This window comes from Saccostrea cucullata, unplaced genomic scaffold (genome assembly GCF_032062105.1).
Source record: "Saccostrea cucullata isolate Sc308-1 unplaced genomic scaffold, CSIRO_AGI_Scuc_v1 ctg9553, whole genome shotgun sequence".
NCBI classification, from domain to species: domain Eukaryota; kingdom Metazoa; phylum Mollusca; class Bivalvia; order Ostreida; family Ostreidae; genus Saccostrea; species Saccostrea cuccullata.
The window spans coordinates 12,426-24,253 of record NW_026924815.1 but is presented as its reverse complement, the minus strand read 5'-3'; the positions used below and the strand labels follow the sequence as shown (position 1 = coordinate 24,253).

Genomic DNA, 11,828 nt, shown 5'->3' with positions numbered 1-11,828 from the left:
ATAATAAACTAATTGACACTAAACTGTTTATATTCAGGAGAAAAAACTGTTAAGTGAGGACCAAGTGAATGCTGTATCTATATCAGGAGAGGCTTCAGAATCAGAGGATGAAGAAATACCCCCAATCAAAGGTATAGAACCTGCTTATACATACCCCCAATCAAAGGGATAGAACCTGCTTTTACCCCATCTCTGTTGATTTTTCCGTGAAATCCTAGCTTTCAATTGGTTAAAGGAGGTGGATTACTTATACCCGGTCAGTTGCAAATCTATACCCGGTCAGTTGTAAATCCATACCCGGTCGATGTAGTACGTAACAAACATAACATGATGTCATGATAGGCACAGTATAAGCCTGACAAAGCATTTAGCAGAGAAAATCTTTTATAAACCACAGATGAAACGAGAATGTTTCATCGGTGGGGTAAATTCGTTACATAGTCTTTTAGTGACATACCTGGGTATGGGATGAAATCCTGGCTTACGATTAGTAAATTTCATACCTGACTCGGCTCCGGTCGAGGTATTACTCGCCAGGTATGAAATTTACTAACCAAGTAAATGTTACATCCGTTACATACCCTGATCCTGGTTAGTAAATTTCATAAAAGGTATGAAACCAGGTATCATCCCATACCCTGTAACTAATAATACATACCCCCAATCAAAGGTATAGAACCTGCTTATACATACCCCCAATCAAAGGTACAGAACCCGCTTATACATACCCCCAATCAAATGTAAAGAGCCTGCATATACATAGTTACATAACTAAATGTAAAGAGCCTGCTTATACATACACAATCAAAGGTATAGAACCTGTTTATAAATACCCCTAATCAAATGTAAAGAGCCTGCTTAAACAATACAGTTAAACTTTGGTATCTTGAAGAACATGGATATGTTGAAGAATGTGGAAGTCCCAACCACATATTCTTTAAGTACTGTATAGGGGGAAAATAACTCGCGGTGTTAATATTCGCTATATTCACGGTGTTAATAAATCCGCGAATTCAAGAAACAGTGAATAAATTTTCAATAATCTCCATGCTTTATTTGGAAATTTGAGAATAGACTACGATAGGTTGACTACGACAGGTTGATATACATGAACATGCAGTATATGGTCGTTTCAGTAATTACGAGTAGTACTCGTCGTTCAATTATTTTAATTATTTTAATTATCACGCTTTACTTTAATTCAAACCGGCAGATAATAACTCGTGTTTGTTCAAAAGCTGTTTTAATAGCCAACGCTACATGTTTCATCAATCAAAACACATGGGCCATGGGTTTTGATTACCCGTGCGTAACTACTAGTAATTTTACCACGTGTATTTGTTTCCTGCATTATCATGCATATTAGTTTTTATCAACATTTTGGTTTTAAAAAATCATCTAAATAAATATCGAATTTACTGAAGATGTGGAAGATATTATTTCGGCGAACTACATAAACACATTTACTTCCGTCCAGTGTTTTTTTTGCCGCGTTGTATTGAAGATCTTGGGTGCACATGCACTCATCGTAATACCATATAGGAAAGTCATTTGATGTTTAGAGTGTAGTGCTTTTAATAACTGCACTTGTTTTAATTTTATATTAATTCAATCAATCAATTTTATATAAACTTACCCTGTTCGTGAAATAAAAACAACGCTGAAGAATGTCGTTTACATGTAGCTATGGTATGGATTAAACAAATATAGACAAGGGAGGTAACTTTTATTATATACCAATTCCGCGAATTCAAGAAACCGCGATCGTGTCAGATGAGAGAAAAATGTGAAAATTACAACCCGTGAAATTAATCCCCTATACAGTATATTTTACCTTTCTTCAACATCTCGAATCCTTGGATATCTCCAAGTTTTTTCTCAGCCCCATCAGGTTCAAGAAAATGAAGTTTGACTGTGCCACCAATCATAGGTAAAGAGCCAACTTTTAAATACCCCAATCAAAGGATTTCCCAATAGGTAATATCTCAAGTACCTTGCAGTTATTTAGCTTACTACCGCTCTTTTGTAGGGGAGTCAAGAAAGCTCTAAATCTCTCAAGATTTCTGGGGCACATGACATTGTTTACAGTATCGACAATCGAATGATTCAAACAATTTTATGCCGAAAGTATAATGCATTACCAAGGATTGAACTCCAAATAGTAGATTGTCAAATAAGGAAAGTTTAGAATATTTTATCAGCTTTAAAATATGACAATTTTCAATGATAATTTAATGAGAAGAGTCCAATTAGTTGAAAATATTGTAAAAAATGTAACATTTTAGGATTAGATCCTCTCAAAAATTGATAAGGCTGGTTCAGCGATTGTTTAGCAAGGTATTCCACCAGGAATATTTATATTATATAATAATAATAGAGATATATCAATTAATATTTATGATATATAATTAATATATTAATTTATCCCAGACCTGTTTACTCTTACGTTTTCGCCGTATTTTGTACGGATTTTTAGTTTAAAAAATGTCTCACGATTTGCCATTATGAAAATATGGAAATCGAAAATATGTTCATTTCGAATTAGCATTTAGTTTTGGTTATGATCTGTCTTCGTTTCATGCTTTTGAATCACTAAAAAAGAGAAAGATTTCAAACACTTAAGTGATTTCGGGTTGCCAAAACGCTGTGGTATTATAAAATGACAAAGACCATGTTGTTAAACCAAGTTTTTGAAATCAGAAAAGCAGTTGTTCTCTTTAAAAATATGTAAAATTGATGGAAAGTTAAATCTTACTGGCAACTGCCAAATCTCAAGCATAAATCTAATAAAAAATACTGAGAAACGATGATATGGGTAAGCAGGTCTGTTATCTGTCCTTATAAATTCTACAATGATCCATCTTGCATTGTATTCAATAGCATATTTGCCCTCATTCCTACCTCCATCATGAAATAGTTCCGCTAAATTAAGTAATCGTGATATCAAGTAATCTATTGCAAAGTTATGCATGAAAAAATAAATTGAATCAAAGGTATAGATTCAGGCTTATTCTATAGCAGGGTTATTTGTGAAGAATAAAAAATATAGAGCCTGTTAACTATGTTCAAATCTTGTGGGAAGAAATAAACTTAATAGAAAATAAAGATCCTGCTTATTCTTTTACTTATTTAATAGTTTAATAATCATTTAAGACAGGATTTAATTGTATCTGTTTCAGTGGACACAAGACAAAGTGGACTGCAAGATCCACCTCATTTGACTTCAGCTCCCAAACTTTACTCTAGTAAACCCAAGTATGACAGGTTAGTTATACCTTCAGTAAACAAAAGTATGACAGGTTAGTAGTGCCTTTAGCAGTCAGGGGTGTGACTGAAATCCATCATTTTTAAAAATGATTGATAATGGTCATTTCTACTAAGGTAAGTACATAATGTACACGTTCTTCTTATTTTTGTAAATATGACTTCTTTTCATCATATTTCCATTCCCAAGTCAATTATTCCAACCCATTTACTACAGTAATTAGATATAGTACACGATCCTGCCATAGACCCTTGTGTAGAGAAACATCTTGACAAGTAATTGAAACCAAAATAATTTAGTGCGCCCTGTAAAACTAATGAGATAATTAAGTGTGCCCATAACAATTTGATAAAAAATAATGAAATACAGTCATTGTTAATATCAGAGGTAATCCAATGACTGTATTATTAAGAATCAATTTAATGACTAGAAATCATCATTTTTAAAAATGATGGATTTCAGTCACACCCCTGACTGTTTAGTAAACAAAAGTATGACAGGTTAGTACTAAGTAGTGCCTCTAGTAATCCCAAGTATGACAGGTTAGTTATGCCTCTAGTAATCCAAAGTATGACAGGTTAGTTATACCTCTAGTAATCCAAATTATTATGCTTCCTGTCAGTTTGTCTCTATATAGCCCATACCCTACTATTCTCGCATAGTGGTCTAAGGATTTATATAGCGTAAACATACTATGCCGAAATAGTGCATGGCTTTATTTACTGAAATAAATTCTTCAGTGCACACGCCGGGGATCGAACTCGCGACCATGAGATTGTCAGTCCGATGCCTTATCGATTATGCCACAGAGACGATCACTAATTGGTAGAATTTTATAAAATATATAAACTTAATTTATACAATTGACACAAGAAGGAGAAAATAGACACATTTTATTTGAAAACAGTTATATTATTCTAAGGAACCTTAGATTAATATGTACAACAAAGTTTCAAACTAATTACATACAGATCGTTAGATGAACTGATTTCGTAGGGTCATTAAAACGCTTATTTATATGATGCTTGATTGAAGGATGTTAAAGACAATTATCAATGAGAATCGACGTCTGCAAACAAATAAGTCTTACTAACAAAACAGAAAATAAAGATGAGTTGCTTTTGGACAGAAAATCCTGACTTATTTAGAGAAAATACTAGTAACCAAAATAACTAAGCATGTAACCAATTTTAGCATGAAGATTTTGAATGAGTTCTTGCAAGTGCGTTGTGTTAGCACCGATATTTTCATGAAAAATTCAAATGGATTGCCGCATAAATAATTACAACAGTCAGCATAATAATAACAATAGTGTTGCATTATGCATGTACTATGCCTAAATAGTAGGCAGGGTTTGACACATAGTGCACTCGCCTCCTGCTCGTGCACCATGTGTCAAACCCTGCCTACTATTTAGGCATAGTACACGCATAATGCAACACTATTATATAAGTATGACAGGTTAGTTATTCCTCTAGTAATCCAAAGTATGACAGGTTAGTTATACCTCTAGTAATCCAAAGTATTACAGGCCAGCTATACCTCTAATTATCCCATGTATGACAGGTTAGTTATGCCTCTAGTAATCCCAAGTATTACAGGTTAGTTATACCTCTAATTATCCCATGTATGACAGGTTAGTTATGCCTCTAGTAATCCAAAGTATGACAGGTTAGTTATGCCTCTAGTAATCCAAAGTATGACAGGTTAGTTATGCCTCTAGTAATCCCATGTATGACAGGTTTGAGATACATCTATTAATCCCATGTATGACAGGTTACTAATGCTTCTAGTTAACTCAATATAAACAGTTTAGTTTTACCTCGTGTAAATCCAATATTTACAGGTTAGTTATACCTCTAGTAATCCCAAGTATGACAGGTTAGTTATACCTCTAGTAATCCAAAGTATGACAGGTTAGTTATGCCTCTAGTAATCCAAAGTATGACAGGTTAGTTATGCCTTTAGTAATCCCAAGTATGACAGGTTAGTACTAAGTAGTGCCTCTAGTAATCCAAAGTATGACAGGTTAGTTATGCCTCTAGTAATCCAAAGTATGACAGGTTAGTTATACCTCTAGTAATCCAAAGTATTACAGGTTAGCTATACCTCTAATTATCCCATTTATGACAGGTTAGTTATGCCTCTAGTAATCCCAAGTATTACAGGTTAGTTATACCTCTAATTATCCCATGTATGACAGATTAGTTATGCCTCTAGTAATCCCATGTATGACAGGTTTGATATACATCTATTAATCCCATGTATGACAGGTTACTAATGCTTCTAGTTAACTCAATATAAACAATTTTGTTTTACCTCGTGTAAATCCAATATTTACAGGTTAGTTATACCTCTAGTAATCTCAAAATTAACAGGCTATAGTTTCATCTTGATTTAACCAAAATATGACGGGTTAGTAAAAACTCTAGTTAAGCCTATATTAATGGGTTAGTTATACCTCTAGTTATTCTAATATTAACAGGTAATAGTAATGCCTCTAATGAACCTAATATTAACATGTCAGTTAATTAGTGCAATTACAAGTTTATTCAATTGACATATCCCTTCAATGGTTAGGTTGAAACAACAAAGGAAGATAAAAGATTTACATGGGAATATATACAGGGTAAACTTTAGAGGTGAAATAATTTTATTTTCACTATGTATTTTTTCAGTATTCCTATCTAACGTTTAAAATCATCTTTATTAAAAATGTAACCAAAATTTCATTAGACTTTGTCACATAATTAGTAAGTTATTGAAACTGATATGACCATACCCACAGAAGTGAAAATTAAAAATTCTCATCATCTTCAATGTCTACTTCGCGCATCTGTCACAGTCTTGTTTCTCCTTTGCACTGAGTTCATCATTGTATTTATCCTACAAATAGGAATATTTCTCAACCTTTTCAACAAGATAACCCTTAGTTCAAGAGACCATCTTCGGCATTTTGAACCCTATCTTCCACTTAATTTCACAGATGTTCAATGAGAAAAAGATGGACTTTACGGAGACTAGTCGAGTGGGTAAATGTGATTATTTGCTAAAAAGTCTTACTAAACCTCAGCTACAATGGGTCGGAGGTACATGTCAACTGTTACAAGATTGTAAGAAATGCATTTCGTCTAAAAGTACTGAAAATCAATGGGTATACCTCAAATGCATAAAATGGTACAAAAAGATCATTGTCTAACTTGTCGTAATCAAGTTGCACGTGTTTTTGGCTTTTTAGCACTTTTCCAACGTGACGTCATACATTTAACGGTTAAGTAATTCTGAACGTTGATTTTATGCATAGTAACCAAGATTGTCACCTGTCCAATTTTTGTAATTTTTGGTCATGCGGTAAAGAAAATTTTGCATATTATGTTAACCTGCATTTCTTTTTCCTTTCAGTATACATTGAAGAGTAAAAATCTTCTTCTCAAGAACAGCAGCAGAATGAGTAGAATAAAGAGACACAATCATCCTCAGATATCCTTAGTGCAGATACAAAGTTAGGGGGGGCACAATACAGGCTAAGATTTTATCCATTTGAAGAAAGTTGGAATTTTTTGTAAAATCTTGTAATGAAGAAAAGGAGGGTTAAGGTGACATAGGTGAGCAGTGTGAAATACAGACCCTTGTTTCTTCAGAACATTTAAATACAACTAAGAATATTTTCTGTATTTTTTAAAATTTCCTTTGGTGAACTTCATTCAAAATGATCGGAATGTTATTCTGTATAATTTTACATATTGTGTTAAATTTATTTAGTACTACTTGCAACTTTATTTGTCTGTTTAATAACTGAAAGTTTTCTTTTGTTTCCAGCTTACTACATAAAAAGTTGAGTAAGTAGATTTTTGAAGACATATACAAAGTGGTATTAATGTAGACATATCATGCAGTATTAAATTGAAATTTGCATGCAATATTCAGTTTTCAGCCTAAATGTTTACTGCCTGAAAGTTTAAATCTAAACAGATCTTACTGAGGTGTTAAATAAATATTTTGTGAATTTAACATTTGATTTTTCACTGAAGAGGAGATTTGATTACTTTTAACTTAACTGAACAACTAAATCTAGTCACTGTATAAAATAAGGTCAATCACATATATTATATTCTTAAAAATCAAGTCATTCCTGGAATCTAAAACACAGTTATTTAATTCATTTGATATTCAGATGTTTTCATTTCAATCTGTCTAAACTTTGCTATATATTATATATATATTGTTTAATCAAAATTTAGGAGAGAAAAATGCAGGTCTGCGCAGACACCTTGTGGATTCTGTACATCAGATGTATTTGGCGTCTGCTAAAGATTTACACAACACAAGTCTTCAGCTTCACAAGTCACAGGCATTGATCATGGTAAGTTTGTGTGATTGACAGCTCTCACTGAGTTACAACACTGGTCATTAGTTTGTACTGTACATAAGTAATGTAAGGTCTGGACACTGTTCATGGTAAGTTTTGTACTATTAGAACCACTAAGTCACAACACTGTTCATGGTAAGTTTGTATTGCAAGTACCACTACTAGTAACTGGCAACACTGTCCATGGCAACTTTGTACTGTTAGAACCACTAAGTCACAACACTGTTCATGCAAGTTTGTACTTTCAGTGATGCTCTTTAGGTTTCAAGACAGCTAGACTATGGTAAATTTTTATTGTTACAATTAACTTTGTCAGGTTCACAACCAAGTTCATGCTAAGTTTGTATTCATGCGTTAGTGTTAGTGTTCACAGTCACTCTGTCTGGTTACAACACTGATCATTGTAACTTTAGCCTGTCAGTACATGTAACTCTCTCATGGTCATTAACCATGCCAACTGAAGAAAGAAGTATTACAATAACAGAATAAGGTAAAAGGAATGTGTCAGTAGACTATGTGTAGCCATGTTACATGTATTTCCCTCTTGAAGGTCTTTTTGATTTATTTGTAGAATGTTCTCTCTGCTTGTGATTTTTTTCTTTGTAACAATTATAAATTTATAAATAGTCGCTTGCCTTTACAGAAAATATCAAAAGTGGTAAGCTGAGAATGTGTAAGAATTGATAAGTGGGAACAGCAGGAAATGAACGCTGTCTTTTTACAATGTTTGTGGGAGAGCAGACAATGATAAGATTAATCTGCAGGTGATCAATCAATACAGCTTAATTGCAGAGGTGGCTAACTGAATTTTATGGAGTTACTTGCTATGGAATCTTAAAATTCACAAAAGACTTCAGTTTTCAAACTTCTTTTCCTTTATTTTTATTACAGCTAGGACACATATATAACCAATCAATAGACTGTCTCTCCAGAGGAAGCTAAAATAAGTCAAATAATTCAATTCCTCTGGTTTCCATTAATATACAACTGCGCCTTACAAACATAAAAGGTTGTTCTTCAGTACGGAGGAAAATGCCGTTAAGTTTGTTTTAAAGAGATTATCTGGGGGGAAAAACTAGTTCAAAAAAATTAATTCCCATTATGAAAGATGCTTTTATAAATCAATTTGTGATGAATAAGAGGGGAATAAACACAAAGTTAGTGTGTCTAAAAAAACAGTTGGTTATACATATATTGAGTCTGAAGTTTTCTGTTGTATTTGTAGGATGTCAATCATAACATGAAGCTACTGACCAACGACCTGTTTTCTGTTGTATTTGTAGGATGTCAATCATAACATGAAGCTACTGACTAATGACCTGTTTTCTGTTGTATTTGTAGGATGTCAATCATAACATGAAGCTACTGACCAACGACCTGTTTCATCTCGAGGACAAAGTGGACATTGTAACGTCATGTCAAATCTTGCCAGATATTAACATGTGTTCGTCAGTGCAATAGATGAAAAGACCAGAGAGAGAGAGAGAGAGAGATTATGACTGTAAAATCTGCATTTTAAAAAATGCTTATTTGATTTGGTGATTTAATAATTAATTTTGCATTTACAGCAATACTCTGAAATATAAAATATAAATAGAAAATAAATTTTATTGAATAAGTTTAAGCTATTATAATACCTGGGCTTGAAAAAGCTGGCATAAGAACTATTATTTCGAAGAAAATGGATTATTGCATCACAATGTGATAAAGCTGAACACGAATATTAACTTTATGTAACTAGAATAAAATAATGAACGTGCAAAGAAAGGTAACTGTATCTGCTGAAGATGCTAAACTATGAAAATTCATGTGATTAATTAACTTGTCTGTCACATTTGAGATAAACGAACACGTCTGTCTGCAAATGTTGATGTACATTTTTATATCCCCTGCTTGAAAAGCGGGAGGGTATATAGTAATCGGTATTTCCGTCCGTCCGTCCGTCTAGCCGTCTGTACGTCCGTCCGTCTGTTACGCTTTGGGGTACCCATCTCTTATCCGCAACTCCTCTCATACCACTGAATGAAATTTGATGAAACTTTCACAGAATCTTTATTACATATTGCCATTGTGCACCTATTTTACTTTTTGATCCGACACATATTTTGGGTTTCCCGGCCACAGGAAAACATGGACTTTTTCACCAGTTAAAACCATATGGGAGGCGGGGGGTATCATTTAGTGAGCTCATCGCTCTCAGTACCTCTAGTTTTTAGATGGCTCTGATTCATTCGAGTAAAATGCCTTATTTTTTAACGCAATTGTTCACTGTTCAGCTATTCTACAAATTTCACAGACAAATGGACCAGATTTTGCACAATTCTCAATTTTCGTTTGTTGGTTTCTGATGCGATTCCTTAAGGCACAAAGGGGCTATCAAAAGCTGGGTTTCACGATATTTTGATTCTGGTTTTATCTGAAAATTGACGCTATCTTAAAATGCTGCATCTGAATGTTACAAAGCACAAAAAGGAATATGGACGACTCGAAGAACGTGTACCACAGTCTTCAATCGCAAAAAGTTTTCATGTTACACACAGCACCATATCTGCCCTATAAAACGTATACCATTAACAAGGAACACCCTGTTTGCAATATTATAAGCAGACCACGTGTAACGTCAGCAGCACAGGATCGCTTCTGAGATTAACGTAAAGACGTGGAGTTTCACAATGACGTCATCTACAGCATTAGCTATCCCTGAACTGCACAGAGTTGACTACGGAATGCTGGAATTATTCATTCCATTGTTCTGACCCCACAACACCCCACATATCGACTCTAAACATCTCAGGTCAACAGAGTAGGGCCACAGCAACACCGCTGAACATTTGGTTTAGCCACTAGTCCACAATGTTTATCGGAAAGCTTGTTTTAAGTTTAAGAGTGCATAGGCACCGTGTATAAGGGCACATATAGGGTTTCGGTTAAGTAACATATGGTCTTCGGGGCCAAATGACATGCGCACGGGTTGTAAGAATGTATTACCTTCCAGTTTAATGCAATAGGCTGGTCGAAAGCGGTACGGATTGTGCAAACTCTTCTGGACAGTTCAGTTGATTGGAAAAAGTTGTGGTGTCGCTGACATTCTTTTCTCTATAATTTTCAAAAGCGGACCTTTATAGGTCATTTTAAGGATGATAGATAAAGATTGATATAAGAACAATCCATGAAAACTTTTTTCACCGTTAACAGTCTCTATTTCTGTAAGAAATATAAACTTTTGTGGCCAAATTCTGCTGTGCCTAATGGGGTTTCAAGGTTTGTTAACATAGGGGGTTTCAGCTCAAAGGCTTTTTCTATGTTTTAATCTTTGGATTTGGATTCCTGGTTCATTCATCACGAAGAAAAAGTGAATGGCCATATGAAAGGCAAAAGATTTGTTTTTCACCGGTGTGCAAAGACTTTTAAGCAACTCAAATTCTTATTTTTTGATATCGTCGGTCCAATAACTGTGCCAAAAATCCAAAAATAAGAATCCAATGCTTTCATTTACATTCTCTAATTTTCTTTCTTTGTACTTGTAAATTGTAAATTACTGAATTTAGCGCATGTCAGGCCTGTTGTGCTTTACAGACGTACATGTAAGAGCCGTTTGTGACATTGATTGTTTAATAAGAAGGGGTGGGGGGGGGGGTGACATACAAATGTTATATTTTTATGATGAATTATTCCATTGATTTTAATTAAATTGAGTCAAAACAATGCACATTTTAGTGTTCCAATAACCCATTCATACGACATGATTTGCATACCTCAGTATATTTTACTTATATTAAATTTACTCACATATGCAATTTTTAGCTCTACTGGTCAGAGACCAGAAGAGCTTATGCGATAGTAATGCGTCCGGCGTCCGTCCGTCTGTCCGTCTGTCTGTCTAGCTGTCCGTCTGTCCGTCTGTCTGTAAACAATTTTTCAAAATGCTACTCCTTTTACAGTTTTGATCTGATTTCAATATAGCTTGGCACACAAGTAGACTACACTAAGATACATAATTCTGTGTATCGGTTTTTGATTTTGATAAACGGTGTTGCCGTGGTAACTAAAAATAGAAATTTCTGTGAAATTTCTTTAAAATGCTACTCCTCCTACAGTTTTGGTAAAATTTCAATATAACTTGGCACACAAGTAGACTACACTAAAAAAATAATTTGTGTATCGGTTTTTGATTTTCGGACAGCTGAACGTAAT

General features: G+C 34.1%; 1 protein-coding gene across 1 annotated transcript; it reads left to right on the top strand.

Moving 5' to 3' along the window:
• Positions 1-31: 31 nt before the first annotated feature.
• LOC134267356 (biogenesis of lysosome-related organelles complex 1 subunit 3-like) lies at positions 32-9,253 on the top strand (the record flags this gene model as incomplete). The annotated part of the gene is made up of 5 exons (XM_062749576.1): positions 32-131; positions 3,180-3,264; positions 7,085-7,104; positions 7,507-7,628; positions 8,976-9,253. Coding segments are annotated over 5 exons (447 nt in total), but the record flags the coding sequence as incomplete, so codon positions are not given.
• Between the last annotated feature and the right edge of the window lie 2,575 nt (positions 9,254-11,828).